Source organism: Colossoma macropomum, unplaced genomic scaffold (assembly GCF_904425465.1).
Source record: "Colossoma macropomum unplaced genomic scaffold, Colossoma_macropomum, whole genome shotgun sequence".
Taxonomy (NCBI): domain Eukaryota; kingdom Metazoa; phylum Chordata; class Actinopteri; order Characiformes; family Serrasalmidae; genus Colossoma; species Colossoma macropomum.
In genome coordinates this window covers 5,721,854-5,737,689 of record NW_023494793.1, presented here as the reverse complement: position 1 = coordinate 5,737,689, position 15,836 = coordinate 5,721,854, and the positions used below count along the sequence as shown (strand labels likewise).

At 38.4% G+C, this 15,836-nt stretch overlaps 1 protein-coding gene across 3 annotated transcripts in view; it reads left to right on the top strand.

Moving 5' to 3' along the window:
* adgrd1 (adhesion G protein-coupled receptor D1) overlaps nucleotides 1-15,534 on the top strand; it is a 90,738-nt gene extending 75,204 nt beyond the window's left edge. For all 3 annotated transcript variants that reach the window (XM_036578286.1, XM_036578285.1, XM_036578284.1), the window contains 10 exons: nucleotides 1,233-1,336; nucleotides 1,536-1,647; nucleotides 5,785-5,938; nucleotides 8,029-8,095; nucleotides 8,574-8,640; nucleotides 9,183-9,274; nucleotides 10,800-10,926; nucleotides 11,206-11,247; nucleotides 13,146-13,238; nucleotides 13,623-15,534. In XM_036578286.1, the coding sequence (XP_036434179.1) occupies nucleotides 1,233-1,336; nucleotides 1,536-1,647; nucleotides 5,785-5,938; nucleotides 8,029-8,095; nucleotides 8,574-8,640; nucleotides 9,183-9,274; nucleotides 10,800-10,926; nucleotides 11,206-11,247; nucleotides 13,146-13,238; nucleotides 13,623-13,718 (954 nt within the window). In that variant the 3' untranslated portion in view covers nucleotides 13,719-15,534. The remainder of the gene's footprint in view (nucleotides 1-1,232; nucleotides 1,337-1,535; nucleotides 1,648-5,784; nucleotides 5,939-8,028; nucleotides 8,096-8,573; nucleotides 8,641-9,182; nucleotides 9,275-10,799; nucleotides 10,927-11,205; nucleotides 11,248-13,145; nucleotides 13,239-13,622) is intronic.
* Nucleotides 15,535-15,836: the final 302 nt, after the last annotated feature.

Below are 15,836 nucleotides of genomic sequence, written 5' to 3'. Positions count from 1 at the left end.
AAGACACCATTCCACAGAATTCATTTTTACAGTAATTCAGCAGGAAATATGATTGATAATTTGTTGACAAGTAAATTTTCAGCCTAATGACTGGATTTGTAGCAGCAGTCGGAGCTGGAGTGTGCTGATTTGCCCTTCAGTGCTACTATTAGAACAACATTTATTTTTCCAAGCCGTTTCGTAGTGATGAGTTGGCCGAATGTTAAGGTCAGCCGTCTTCAGTTTAAAAAACGTTGAAAAGAAAAGTCTTCTAAGTCATTTTAATGTTACATAAATATCAAAGCATGTGAGTCAGTGAAGCGTAACCTTAGACTTCACAATCACTGCTGGGGTTGAATGTCACTCTTTATTTGGCTCAGATCATTCAAGAGGTCCAGAAATAATAACTGATCTCAACCTCCTTAGTGACCCAGTATGCTGCTAAAGTAAAACTTTTACCCCCTGTAAATCAGATAAACCGAAAGGAAAAGTTCTTCAAACAAAATAAGTCTAGAACAGTTCAATTTGCATTGGCTCTGTGTTTGGCAAATAGCCCTTAGAATAGAAGAGCTGAGCTGAAAATGGTAAAGAGTCAACCTAACAAATGTAATTTCACGTAGTGAGAACTCATCTAGGGAAAGGGAAGAATAATCGGATCTCTCTTGAAAGATTCTGCATCGATGCAGATCATAATCAGACTTTTAGATTTTACACAGGGTTATGCATTTTTGCATATGCATCACTGGTGCCAAACACTTCAGATAAAAGAGAAATACTGCAGGATATTCTGTATAGAATTTGTCATAAAGGACAAAAATATCAAATAAAGATGTAGTTCATGTATTTTTTAGTTTCTATTAAGTGGTAAAACATAAAGTAATAAGCCCGTAGACTTAAAAAGTGCACCATGTGTACTGCTACATTCAACTTCTTTCAAGAATTTATGAACTGTTTATACATCTTGGCAATTGACCTGAATCATGAGGTGCCTAGAAAACCCACTGTCAAAAAACATAAGCTCAAGATTTGAGCAGTTGTCAAAGTAAAAACGCTGTCTTTTTGCCCAGTAAGACTGCCAGACATGCTCTGTAGCTTCAACTCTTCACAGATGTCTCTTTGGCATGCCAATCCGTTTGATAACCAGAATACTTGGATTAACTGAATTACCTGAACAGAGATTGGATTATTTCACTTATTGTCTCTGTCTCAGTGCATCTAAATAATTGTCCTTCATTTTCTTTTGTTCTGCACAGCTCACAAAGAGCCATCAGGTGGCACTCTCCACTATTACGTATGTTGGTTGCTCCATCTCCATCTTCTGCTTGGCCATCACATTGGTCACCTTCGCCGTGCTCTCGTGAGTATCCCACAATGGTGGTCATTATGCTAACTGATTTGTGCTGACTTGTTATCATGGGCCTTCTACAAACCCTACCAAAACTTTAATGCAGTCTAGCGCACTTTAAGTACATTATAAAGCACTTTAATACAGTCCAAATATGTTTCCAACATAACATTTCGACACACTGCAAGCTTATATGAGTGTTTTTTTGTAGGTCTGTGAGCACCATCCGGAACCAGCGCTACCACATACATGCCAACCTGTCCTTCGCCATCCTTGTAGCCCAAATCCTTCTGCTCATCAGCTTCCGCTTCGAGCCTGGGACGGTGAGTGTCCAGCATTGTGTCTGAGTGTTTCATTCTCAACTCACAATATAACTTTGATTCACCTGAAGAACATCACTATTTCCCTGCACTGGCTTATGTGTGATACTGAATCTTGGGAGAAAGATGTTCTCCTTAAAGTGATAGTTTAGCATAAAGTCAAATGTACACAGTGTAATTGTTCAGCCAAGATATAGTTTAGTTTTGCACTGGAGCTACGAGGCTAATGTAGCTAACAAGTACTAAGGCTTAAACTCCACCAATTAGCATCGCGTTACCCGCATTCCTAAATAATCAAATTTACCTTAAGTCATATAAACTTGTTACGTAATTTCAAACTGAATTGTGCAGCACATGGTATATCTAAAAGCATTGAAACCTGAATTTTTTCTGCACTTCGCCGATTTTTGTAGATAGCAGTATCTCCTACAGTGTCAGAAACCACATAAGAAGTCTATTTGAAATTCTCTAACAACTTAAAATGGTTTGAAGCAGTGTGTGATGCTGTTTGCACTAGGGGTTGCATAGAGTAGTCGACTGTGCAGAGATCACAGTTTATTGCTACTAGCTTGCATTAAGCTTTTGTTTGATTCCCATTGGAGTGGTAAAAATCATAGCACTGAAGCACGAGTGAATGTGAGAGGCAAACTTTTAGCATTCAGTATAGTTTGTGCATAGTATTGTGCAAAAGTCATAGACCATCCTTCATTTATTTAATTTCTAGTCAAAACATCCATTAAGTTATTCATTTTTCAGCAACAGGAAAAACACAAAAACAAGAAAATTACACAGAAACTGCAAGAATGAAATAGAATTGTTTCAGTGTTTAGTGTGTCTGCTCTTTCTCTTTATTACAGCTTCCTTTCTTTTCAGGAGACTCACTTTTAGTTTTTTAAAGAAATTTGCATGAACACCTCCAAAGTTCGAAGTTGGTTGCACTTTCTGCCTCTCACAATCCAAACACATTCAGTAAATGCTGTTTGAGGTCTGGACTCTGGGGTGGTCAGTCCATTGTTCTGAGAGCACCAGCAGCTTCTTTGATGTGTCTGTCTCATTTTCTCAGTGAGGGCTTCTTGACAGCTACACATCCTTTCAGACCCATAGCGCTGAGTTGTCTTCTCACAGTGGAAGGATGGACAGAAACACCTGTGGATGTTTTCAGATCTGAAGCAGCTTGATTTTCTCCTCTCTCTCAAAGATGAAAGCTTTAAGTGCTGTTTATCTGATGGGGACAGTGCACAGTTGTTATGAGTCACATCTTTTTTGTAGCTTTTAAACATATTTTGAATTCCAGTTTTGAAAATTCTTTTACTTATTTTTCTTTGATTTTCTCCTACCTTATGCCAGCATTGTCTTATATCTAATCTTATATCTTATATCTAAGAAAATTAAAAATGAAGAGTTTGTGCCTAATGGCAGTTTTGACTGGAAATTAAACCAATTAACGGTGGTCTTTGACTTTGCACAGTACTTTACCACTGTGGGAAAAGTATCTGAGCTTTAACTAAAAAACAACAAAAAATCCTCTGCTATGCATATCCACCTCATCTGCCGCTAACCCCTAATAGCAAGCTGTTAATGTAATATGTTTCCTTTTGGTCCGGAACTTTCTCCTACCTCTGCTGGTTGATGTATTATTGTTATGTGGGCTTGGACGTAAAAGCCCTTTAGGATTTCTTGATTGATTGCGGTATCTCTACCAAAGTTCATTTGAGTAACAATCTATTCGATGTAATTCTATTGATTGAGTTGATGACCTCGTAACCAGGATATTTTCATCAGCATTTCCCCAGTCATGATGCCCGTTACTATGGAGTGCTTATCTCAAACACAATTATGCCTCTTTTTTGCAGGAGGCTGTTTTTAGTCAAGCAGAGTTAGCAGCCGATGTCTCATCGTGCTGAATTATCCTGACAAACGTAAAGTTAGATGAATGTGCTGATCTTCTCACATGCCTCCAGCTTTAACATGAGACTGATTTGATAATATGCCGTTCTGATGTAATTTCCTCCGCTCATATCTCCGTCTGAGGATGTGACCGCACACACTGTTAGAGCAGGGCACCAGCGGCGTTCAGATTCATTTCATTGAATCTCTAATGCATGTGGACTCTCTGACTCCTGCGTTTCCCAGAGCCTGTTTTTAAAGCTGTGATAAACTGTCGTGGTTGCCCAAAATGCTCCAGGCTCTCTGTAGGGATAACAAAATGATAATCACTTTGTCTGCTCTATTTTACGTGCCACTTATGGTAAGTGGGGATGGTGAAGATGTTAGAGTAGTCTGAGTATTTTGGAGCTGTTTTCACAGAGTTTTAGAACTTATCTAGTTTGTGCTTATTGAAACACATCAGACTAAAGCAATTGAAATTGCTGCAGCCTTTCATCATTATTACTGATACCAGTAGCTATCACTTCCTAGATTATTTTACAATAATATAATTCATGATGAATCATCAGGTTAAAGCAGGGACAATCTAATTGACTGTGAATGCAGCCTTATTTGTTCTAAATTATGTCCTAAATAGATTGTATCACTACATTTCCAGAAGCAGGAACATCCCAGAAATGGCCCTCTGTCAGCATCAGTAATTACCAGAAAAAAATTGGTAATCTAATTCCATGAGAAAAGACTGTATACTTCAAAAATTTGTTTATGGGGTTTCTGACACTCTATGACAGCGCCAGCTCTACCTAACAAGGAACATAAGCAGCTTCATAGAGCCCCACAGCCGCCAAGGGGCCCCCGACCACTTCTGGGTTATTTCTGTATCATTATATTGTCTAAAATGCTCTAGTAATGAGAAAAAAGCAACTGGTTTAATCCAAGTTTAGATACTCTGGCTTTGATTAATCCAGGTTTAGATACGTAGACTGTGATTAATCCAGGTTTAGATACTTAAGATGTGTTTAATCTAGGTATACATCCTCAGACTGTGAGTAATCCAGGTTTGGATCCTCTGCCTGTGAGTAATCCAGGTTTAGATGCTCAGGCTGTGATTAATCCAGGTTTAGATACTAAAACTTTGATTAATTCAGGTTTAGATACTGAGGCTGTGATTAACCCAGGTGTAGATAGACAGGCTGTGATTAATCAAGATTTATATACTCAAGTTGTTGATTAATCCAAGTTTAGATACTTAAACTGTAATTAATCCAAGTTTAGATACTCCAGCTGTGATTAATCCAGGTTTAGTTACTCTAGCTATGATTAATTCAGGTTTAGATGCTCAAACTGTGAATAATCTAGGTTTACATACTCAGGCTCTGATTAATTGGCATATGATGATGATGATGATAGTCAAGATGTGATTAATCCAGGTTTTAGATACTCAGACTGTGATTAATCCAGGTTTAGGTACTCACGCACTTGCACAAAAAATAAATTATATTACCTAGGTATGTAGAAAGCAAAGCATTTATAACAGTAAAAAGCAATATCGTCACCAGGGTTAGATTCAACTAAGCTTAAAGTAAGATAGTTAAGCAAGCATGGTGAGACAGAGCCCTGGATCAAGAATGATGAGAAGGTGATCTGTTATCTGCTTATCTGTTACCTTCATAGAACTATGAAACAAGCATCCAGTCATCAGCAATTACACAAATTACCCAGTTATAAAGGTATATAATTTAGACTAGCTTGTGGTAATCATTGTTATTATTTAGCCTTTAATTTTACAGTACATCAGATAATAAGATAAAAAATCCTACTTAGGGCCCCCAAAAGGCTGTTCTGTTTCTGTAAAAACTGATAAAAATGCAGATGAAATTCATGCTTCAAGATGGCTGCTACTACTGTTTTTACCAATGCTGCATGCATATGTCCACTTTATATATATAACAGAATTTCATACAGTGTCAGAAACCACATTAGCAAGTCTGTTAGGAACTACTTAACAAGTAGACATGGTTTGAGGGGAGTGTGTGATGACTTAGGCGTACAGTTTGCACAGTGCTTATTAGTGAGGTATAAGCTTTCATTACTTTTTAGCTACACTGGCTTTGGAGTTGCAGTTTAAGTCACCAGACATGTCCTGACTGATTCATTATATTTCTGGTAAGGGGAAAAACAGATGAGTTTTATTCCTTTAATAAACCAAACCTTGATGACATTGTGACTTTTGACCCTTTTTCTGACCTGTAGATGCCCTGTAAGGTGATGGCAGTGTTGCTGCACTTCTTCTTCCTGTGTGCATTTGCCTGGATGTTGGTGGAGGGGCTGCACCTCTACAGCATGGTGGTGAAAGTGTTTGGCTCTGAGGGGAGTAAACACTTCTACTACTACGGCATCGGCTGGGGTGAGTTATTCACAGTGTGCTGTTATACATACATACAAACAAACATACACTGCCAATCAGAGGTTTGGGGACACCTAGCTCTTTAAAATGTTTTCATACAAATGAGCTTGTTTTCTTTGTCCTTCTGGAAGAAATTATCATGTTAAAGATAAATCAAGTTTATTAAGAAGAAAAAAATATCATATTTAATATGTGTGACGGTATTAATGCTAGAGCTACCTTGGCAACAAAACCAAAGTGTCCCACTGTCCATTGTTTGGATGTCACTCATCGGCACTCATCAATCACTTTAAGGCTGATGCAAAAACTTGGCTATTTCTGAAGTTCAGTCTTCTCTGTTAATATAATATATGTAATAATAAAATAATAATATAGTTCACACATCAGTCATTTATTCTTAAACAGTTTGTTAAGAGTCTCTTTCCGATCCGAACTGCACTCTGAATGAGCTCTCATGCTCAGTCGGAAACAAATCACAGTGCCTTCAACAATAAAGAGAGTCTTTATGACAGTGACAATAACATGCTGGCACACAGAATGTTCGGATTCTATGTTCTGATGTTTGTGAGCCTAAGGTTAACATGTCCAAAGCCCAGTGTCAGGTAGAGGGATATAAAGCCCCCCCAGCTTTTGGGCTGTGGAGCGGTGGATCTGCATTCTCTGTAGTGATGGAGCTCCATCCAATCCCTTTGGGATGAGTTGGAGCGTCCAGAACTGTGCATCCAACATCAGTACCTGACCTCACTAATGCTGTTGTGGCTGAATGCAATCATGTCCTCACAGCAATGTTTCAACATCTAGTGCAAAGCCTTCCCAGAAGAGTAGAGGGGGACAAACTTCCAGTTAACGCCCTTGATTTCAGAAAAAACGCTGGATGAGCAGATGCCTGCAGACTCATTTATGAGCAAATAGCTGTTTTATATTCAGGTTTTATGTTAATAAATCCTCTGCAGGTGCAGGTAACAGCAGAAATACTCTAAAGAGAGCCTTTTGACAAACAGTGTATGTACACAGGCACAGAGCCTCACATTCACATAGGAGTGCAATGAACACGTGCATAAATACATATACGTTAGTATTTTGCCTCAAAAGACTGTGTTTAGCATATTTTATATAGCCATGGAAAGTGAAGTGAGGCAGCTACAGAGCTGTGGGACTTCAGTGATACCTCCCACTGTGTGTGTTTGTGTATGTGTGCAAGTGAGGCCATTCCTCGTTGTGTAAACTGTGGAGGAGTGCTGTATGTGCCATCATTAATGCTGCTGTCACTGTTATTCACTCACATGTCCTCAAACGCTCGGATGTGTTAATATACAACATGTGTTGTTTCTGGACCCCAGCTGCCCTCTCTTCTCTCTCTGTCTCTCATTCTTTCTCACTCTCTCTGTCTCACTTAGAGTTACGATCTCATGGTCTCCACAAAGTGATCTGCAGAGAAAACACTTTTCAAGAGAGTTTTCAAATGAGCATATATCGATGCTCATAGTTGTGAAAGTCAAAGCAGTCTGTGATGTTTGTAAGTAAAAGGGGTTGTAAATTATGAAATAGTTGAAAGTATTTATTGGTTCCCGTGGCAACCCATGATAGAATAAGTCAGTGAAATGGGCCCTGGTTAAAGCTTTAGTCATTACTTCAGAATGGAGGCTCCCCTTTTCTAAATGTCTTCTGGCAAACGTTTGCAGCTTTTTATTTGTGGTGGCACAGATGAAGCCGGCCGCACTCCAAGCGGTTCTTATTATAGTTATTAGGACACGATCGTAAAAATCCCAATCGCGCTTTAGTAGTTACAGCGGGGTATTTTTACCCCTGGGAATGCGTTTGATCTTTCAGTTTTTATTTCCCCCCTCACACCGCGCGTCCGTCCCCACCGACCTGTCACTTTTCAGATAATTAGAGCTCCCAAAGAAAAAAAAGGCAGAAGAAACTGTTTCTCTTGAGAAAAGAGCAAACAAACTGGTTCTGAAACGGCCTGTATACATTCCAGCGCACCACACTCAAATAGTCCATTATACTCTCTTCTGAGGTGATAGTTGAAATATTTGGCAACATCTGGCAACATCTTAACTTCTGCTCTTTGCTCCCCTCCTCAGGGTCTCCGCTGGTCATATGCGTGGTGTCCATGACGTCATCGCTGAGCAGTTACGGGGAGGTCGGAAAGTGAGTTTCCACAGCAACAGTGTGGATCAACACTTGATCTGTGTATCGTCGCAGTCACATCATGACCTTGTACCTCCACTTCTATCACACACTGCTAACATTTCATGATGAGTGGACCAATAGAAATGGTCCAAAATTACTTATTTACATTAACCCCTTAAAATCCCAGGCTTATTACACACTAAGACTTATTATTCAGTAACTATGGGGACTTCAGTGTAAACTGGCTGAGCTATTCTTAGGATATAAAAGTGTGTAATAAAACATTGGGCCTGCCTTTGGTCCCTGGCCACTTAAGGGGATACTTAACTTACATTAAAGTAATTTTTTTTTCCTTTTCCTGAAGTTGCCACGTCACAGGTACAAGGTTTTTTTTAAGACAGTGACCACATTATTTTAATGACAGATAGATGTGAAACTGCATATATCTAAATGTATTCTCTCCTTTTCTTACTCTTACTCCGCTGCTGCCCCCTAGCTGCTGGCTGTCTCTTCAGAATGGAGCTATCTGGGCATTTGTAGCACCTGCACTGTTCGTCATCATGGTGAGTGTGAGCACAGATATCCTTTTGAACACTCTGATCTTTTTGAGGGGAGTTAAGTTAACCCTTCTAGTCTAGAGTTATTACCCTGATTTTGCTGCACTGTTTAAATATTAATTGCGTAATTTGGTCCATAATTGATTACCATCTACTGCTGGTACTGCTCTGTTTAGTTTACATTCGATTGATGTTACGAGTTTGAAACTGCACTTGTGTTTTTTCCCTTTGTTTCTATGGCAAAAATGTCAAGCATAGCTTTTCTTTCCATGAAACAAGTAATAGCTTTACTTCAAATTCAAATCATAATAAAATATTTCCTCTTCTGCTTACAAACACAAATGTGTTATGGATTGAAGGTTTAGAATCTGTACTTTCAGCAGAATGTCTCCACTTGTTTTACTGAGCTACAAGTGAGAAATAATTCAAATAATATTACAGTGTGCCACTGACAACTGCAACTTCCAATATTAATCTGTGAGCAAATAAGCGTGCTGGTGTTGTTCACTTGTGAAATAAATCTCTATTGTGTGAAATATGTGGTTCAGGTGAACATCGGCATCCTCATCGCTGTGACGAGGATTATCTCCAGAATCAGCGCCGAGAACTATAAAGTGCACGGAGACGCAAACTCTGTGAAGTGAGTGTCTGCTGCGTTCACATACAGTTACTGATAGAACATTTTACACTGTAAACTGATATCAGTTACCAGTCATCACGTGCACTGCCATTACATTGTGTGTCTGTTTTATTGTTTAATTGTTTTATTAGCATTGCTATCAGCTGTTGGACTTACTGATAGCAGCTGCTCTTACTGGAATACTTATATATTTACAGAAAATAAACAGAAAAAAGTTTGAGGACATCTAGCATTTTTAAACTGTTTTAGTATCAGTTTTAATATTATTGAGCCTGTTTTCTCTGTCAATTTGCAAAACTTACCATGTTAACAACTAAGCAGATTTATTTAGAAGAAAACATCTATCACACATGTAAATATTTGTGACAGTGCTAATATGACAATAATGCCAAAGCATTAAAACCCCTCAGATGTTTAAAACACCTTTGGGCCCAAAGCTTTTAACAGTAGTTTTGAAAAGAAAACTGTCATATCAGTATTTAAACCTGCTCTTCACACCAAGGAAGACACTTTGATAAGCATGAAGTTGAGTATTGAAGCCAAATGCACAGGATTAGCAAACAGGTGTGTATACTAATAAAACCTTTTGCTCAGGGGGTAGACACATATTAAAACTGCACTGACCACTCCAGCCAGCAAGCCATGAATCTTGTGGCCAAAGTGTTAGAAACGTGTTTATTGTGTATATATTTTATTTACAATTACAAATGAAAAAGGAAATATTTATGAAACACTTTACATTAATAAGAGCATTGCTGGTGGGGTGACCGTGGTGGTCCACCCACCAACCCGGTCTCTGCCTACGTCTTCCAGTGTAGGTTATTACTTTAGGTATTGTTTAGCTACTGCAGTGTTAGCCTCTCAATGCAAAGCCAGCTTATTAAATACTAAATTTTATTTAAGACCTTATTTTATACAGTGATATTAGCAAACTTAATAGAACAGCATCTGTGATACCAGGTGGACCAGCTTTAACAGGGGAGCTCCCACAGTCACCGCACCATCTCAGTGGTTACAGTTAATGAATTCCGACAAAATCTGATTTGTCCTACTAGTTTGTTAAAAGTGAGAAAGAACCCAAAGAAGTCCAAGACAAACGACTGCTTGGGCCACAGGCTCTGTATTTTTAGTGGCTTAAATGTAAATTATTGTGGGCAGGGGCTCCAGGCAATGGGCAGTGTTGAAAAGTAACACCTAAAAATCACATTTCAGAAGAAAAAAAAGATAAATGATATGTCAGACTCCATAGACTTCAGTGATAAATAAATTTTCTTTGTCAGTAACTGGAAATAATTTTAATCAATAGAGAAGCAGAGGACTACAGTCATTGAGTCATACAGCACACAAGCAGCTGGGGCTGGAACTATGGATGCTTCAAAGGGTCAAAATAGAAAAATTTGTTAATGGTGTTAAAAAATAGTGGTGTCAGTAATGTATTATGTTAACTTAGTTTTACACCTCTAATAATCAGACAACTGATGAATAACAAAGACATAATGTAACTGTATTTTGTATGTGTGTACAGGCTTACTGCTAAAGCGGTAGCAGTGCTCTTGCCTATCCTGGGCATCTCATGGATCTTCGGGGTTTTAGCTGTTAATGACCACTCTCTACTCTTCCAGTACATGTTTGCAGCCTTCAATTCTCTGCAGGTTTGTCCACACTTTAACACCATTACTCTAATTACCCTCCCACTTAGAGGGAAGAGCCACATGATGTGTGTGTGTATGTGTCCTTGTGACTGACACTCTCATGACAGTCTCCAAAATCACCCTCACACCCTCCGAGTCCAGCCAATAATGAGAATTAACAGTTTATGAAAACAATTGGGTTTCTCGTTCATTAAGGTGGAAATGGATGCAGGAGTGTTTTCGGATATGGCATCGTTACAGCCCTTCTCTTCTCATCTCTTTTCCTTATTATTCTCACAGGGCTTCTTCATCTTCCTCTTCCACTGTCTGCTGAACTCTGAGGTGAGGCTCCGACTGTGTTTGTGCAGCTGTGTGTAGGTCATAACTGCAGTGACAGCTTGGGAATACATCTGGCACAGCAGCAGCAGAGTGTAAATTGCACACATTTAGTGTTATGTCAGTGGAGAGTGATCACAGCTCCACCTGGTGGTGAAGCTTTAATACTGCATTTTTATACAGCGTTTGAAGTCATAGCAGTTAATAGTTATCTGAGCCAAACTAAGAACAAGAACGTAGCTGAGTACTGTAACGCTATTTGTTTCTGAATTGGAAAACAAAAGGAGCCCATTCAATACTTCCCCAGAGTGGGAAGGGTTCTATTGTTAGGATGTCAAGCTTGTTACAATAGAAGAACCCTTTTGGGTGCTATATAGAATCCTTTTCAGAAAGGTTCTATATAGATCCATCTATAGTACATTCATGCACATTTTCCATTAATCTGGAGAACCCTTTCATGATGCAAAGAACCAAAGGGTCCTTTGAGTGTTCATGGTTCTATGTAGAACTATTTTCTTTCGTAACGAACTCTTAAAGAACCATCGTTTTAAGAGTGTGCCACAGAGATTAATATTTATATGAGGATCACAGCTGTGATGTCACAGCTGTCGAGATCTTGATTTCAAGTGTTCTATTGCTTTTATAACAGTTTTAAAAAGTAAGAAAAAGGTAAAACAAAATGAATATTGTTTCAAATTAAAGCAATTAGCCCTTGTGATAATGTTATCACAAGTAAGGGCTCAGTGTTTAAGTAGCTAATTGCTTTTAGAAAATGGTAACAACATAAAATGTGATAAAATACACTCATTTTTTAATACAATATATTTAAAGGTAATAATTAAAAATAAAAGCAATAAAGAATTCTTTCACCAAGAAGTGTAGTTGGTTTAAAGTGTGCTATTCTTGCCAAGCAACCATAGACTGCTAAACGAGGACAAGAACTTTTAGGCGCCCATCATTGTATATGGCAGTCATTTCACAAGCTTTTTCATTTTTTGACATATAATAAAGAGTGTTTTGTGATCGAGTGTATTTTTATTTTGGTTTTATATAACATAAAACTGTTTCAAAGCATAAACATTTTTCCATGCTGGATTTAATACTACTGAAAGCAGGTTTACCAAAATCTGAGACATTTGAAGCATATAAGACATTCAAGTAGCATGTTCTTTACCTTATTTTGCAGTTTCACAGCGAATCATTCAATATTCAGTTCTTCAGTTCAGGCCTAACACTGAATATTAATGGAGGCGCAGTTTAGCCTGATAGCTATCTTCTAGCCTAGTTGTGAAGAAAATAAGTTGTCAGACCCTCAGTTTAAACAAAACCAGGTTCTTACGTCATATATCATTACATTTGGTGGTCCATGTCGTAGCACAATAGTGTTTAGTAACTTGCCACATCAAATTCAGTTGTGTGGCGGTAGTTGTGTTATTTATTGAGTATTCTACAGTGGCTTCAAACAGTCAGATTTTAGGACTGGATCTATTTGCTTTCTAAAAATGTAGAAATTGGCAAAAAAGTAGTTCAGCCACAAGTGATATAGGTACAGTTTTGCATTCTTATAATAAAATAACAAATGCCACTAGTGAATAAGCTAACACAGCTAGTAACAGGTATGTATCGATGTATAGCAAACCAAACAGTGTCATCTAGTCTAATACATTTGTCTGTCTGTTTTTGTATTTGTTTTTGTATGGTTCACAGTTAGCAGCTCAGAATAAAGCTATCGTTGTTGTTATTTAGCTACTGGCGGTCAGCAGAACTACACAAGTGTGGTGAAAAACTTGCTGTTATCAGTTACTATGTGGTTTATGGCTGAATTATTGTATAACTCTGCACTGTTCTCCCTTTCTGAGGCAGAATAAGTGTGTGTGGAGGTAACCAATGTTTCCCTCCCTCAGGTGAGAGCGGCCTTCAAGCACAAGACCAAAGTCTGGTCTCTGACCAGCAGCTCAATCCGCAACATCAACGTCAAGCCTTTCAACTCAGACATTGTGAGTACTCACTGAGAAAAGCAATCATACCTTAGATATCTTTATACCCTTAATATGTAGTTTCTAGTTTCTACTGCTATAGAGGATTATCTTGACTAAGCATGTTAACATGGCTAACAGTGAATGGAGGCAATTAGTTTGTGTGAATCTGTTTGCTTAGTGCTAATTGGTGGCTATTCACTTTCATTCATTTTTATCAAGGTTGGCAAGAAGAACTAAGTAACGTGAGATATTTGCATAATGCTAATTAGTGGCAGTTCACTGTTAGCAAAATTTGCTGTTTTGGCTCAACTATACTTAAAAAATGTCAAGGTCAATGAAAAATCCAATATATAATAAATATGCCAGCTTGCTCATCGTCTTTTTTGGTTTTCTGTCTGACAGATGAACGGTAACAAAGGGGGCGTGAGCCCGACGAAGATGCACACATGGGACAAAAGCACCAACTCGGCCAATCGCATCGACCTGTCAGCAGTCTAAGAGGCGCGCGGTGAGCAGCCAACGGCTACTGATCAAAGGACCATAAACGGACACTAAAAGTAGAACTTCTGCTCAAACACACTGGCTGTTTCAGCCACAGTTTTTTCCACAGTGACTCAAAACCTTTATGAAGTTCTCGCAGGACTGGAGAAAGAGTGAGTGAAGAAAAGAAAAGACTGCAGGCTTTCACAGCTGCTAGCAGACTTACGCTCAGTGCTCTGATGTCACTCTCTCCCCCTTCACTCCATGAAGATAAACAGAGTTTTAGACAGTAATAAGTTGCAGATGAAAACACAAGACTCATTGTGTTGGATGAATGTGCTCTGTTCAGTGTTATAAACTATAAACGTTCTCCTTGTAATTCTAGTAACTGCTGGATTCCACTGCTGTCTGTTACTTGACACTAAACTGTGACACAAGATGCTGGGGAAGGAGGAGTATTCCGTTTGCTGCCACATACTCATGGGACCTGCTATTACTCTGAGTAGAAGGACTGAAAAATCTGGCCTGGCTTACGTGTGGACCGTGTACTAGTTTCCCTCTCAAAGGCACATGAACATGTAGCTGGCAGGACTTTAGTGGCTGCAGCAAGAGACATTCCTGAGGAAGCACACGGTTCCAGTATGTAGCATCCTGCATCAAACATACATTGTGTGTCAGTTCCTTCGTAAAGGGAAAGCCAATGACTTCATTTTTCCGCACTGTTATGAAGCTGTATTCTAACCTGTGTTGAGACGTGTTTTGTGCTACAGAATTGCCTTCATGTTGGTGTTACAAGAGTTTCATCAGATGTCCAGACTTAAATATTGTATGTTGTGATAGCTGTAAGGAGACAAGCATGTTTTTGGGGGGGTTAAAAACATTAGATCCGGATACTAAGCGACATACAAAGCGCAAAGTTTAGATATTTGTGGCCACTTATATTCAAAACGTCTCAAATATTTATGTTAAGTTAAATTTTTAAAGGCAAAGTTTAAAAAGTGTATTGCATTACACTTCTTAACTGCTTGTCTCGCTTAAAGCTAAAACAGTGCAATATTTGCAACTGTCAAACACTTAAGTTACAAAACTTAGTTTGAAGTGATTCTACACAGCCCTTACTTTAAATATATAACAGCAAAATTTACTAAGTTAAAGGCTGTACTTAAGTGCATTGCATTAACTGCTTCTCTCACTTCGAGCTAATACTTAAGTGTTTCATAGCACACGTTTTTTTGCCACAGTCACTTAAGTGATGAAACTTAGACTGACGTGATTTTATGCAGCTTGTTTAAAATAAGGGTTGTATAAGTGAAAATGTGGGGTTGATAATCAGTTAAGATGTTTTATGCAAGCAGCCACTGATGGTCATATCTTAATGAAAGCTTTATGATAAAAGTTTTATTCATTCTTCCAAAACTTCACAACCTGATTTTGAAATTGTGTCTTTTAATAGGACTATACAAAATCAGAACACCTGTATATCTTTCAAATGGCTGCCTGGGCTCGACCGTGATACCATCATGAAAATATTTATCTACTACAAATCAGACTTAGAATCATTTCATATATTTAGTCTGTATTATAGACAAATCAAGAAGCTAAAATGTACCGATCCCCAAAGTGGACTTTAGTTTCTCCAGAGTAGCAGTGAGCAGTTAAGTTTATATACAGTGTATAGTTTGAATACTGTGGGTAAGGAGTGAGCCCCTGTTATTAAACATGAATTCCACAGATTTCAAAAGTTCTGTATAATTAAATCGTTGAGATGTGAGTCATTCAGAGTGGTTTGGTGTGAAATATTCCTTTCTAGAGAAACTTACAGAGTCAGAACTGTTTACAGTGGTGGTGATAGGAACCAGACGTCTAAAGAGTTTATTAACAATGTCTCTAAAAGCTCTCACTCTCGCTGCCCAAGACATTGTTTTACAGTAGTTCAGAAATAAGACTTTGGATTCGAATGTATTTTCTTTTATAATATCATGGTGGAGAGGTACATGCTGTGTGTTGTAAGACACAGTAGTACCCAAAGATTACCATTTTCAATATTACATTTAAACTCAGAAAACTAGTGTACATTCGGTGGTGGTTTTGGATTGTAAATGAAATGGCTGTATTTGTGTTGTAGACATTGTGACC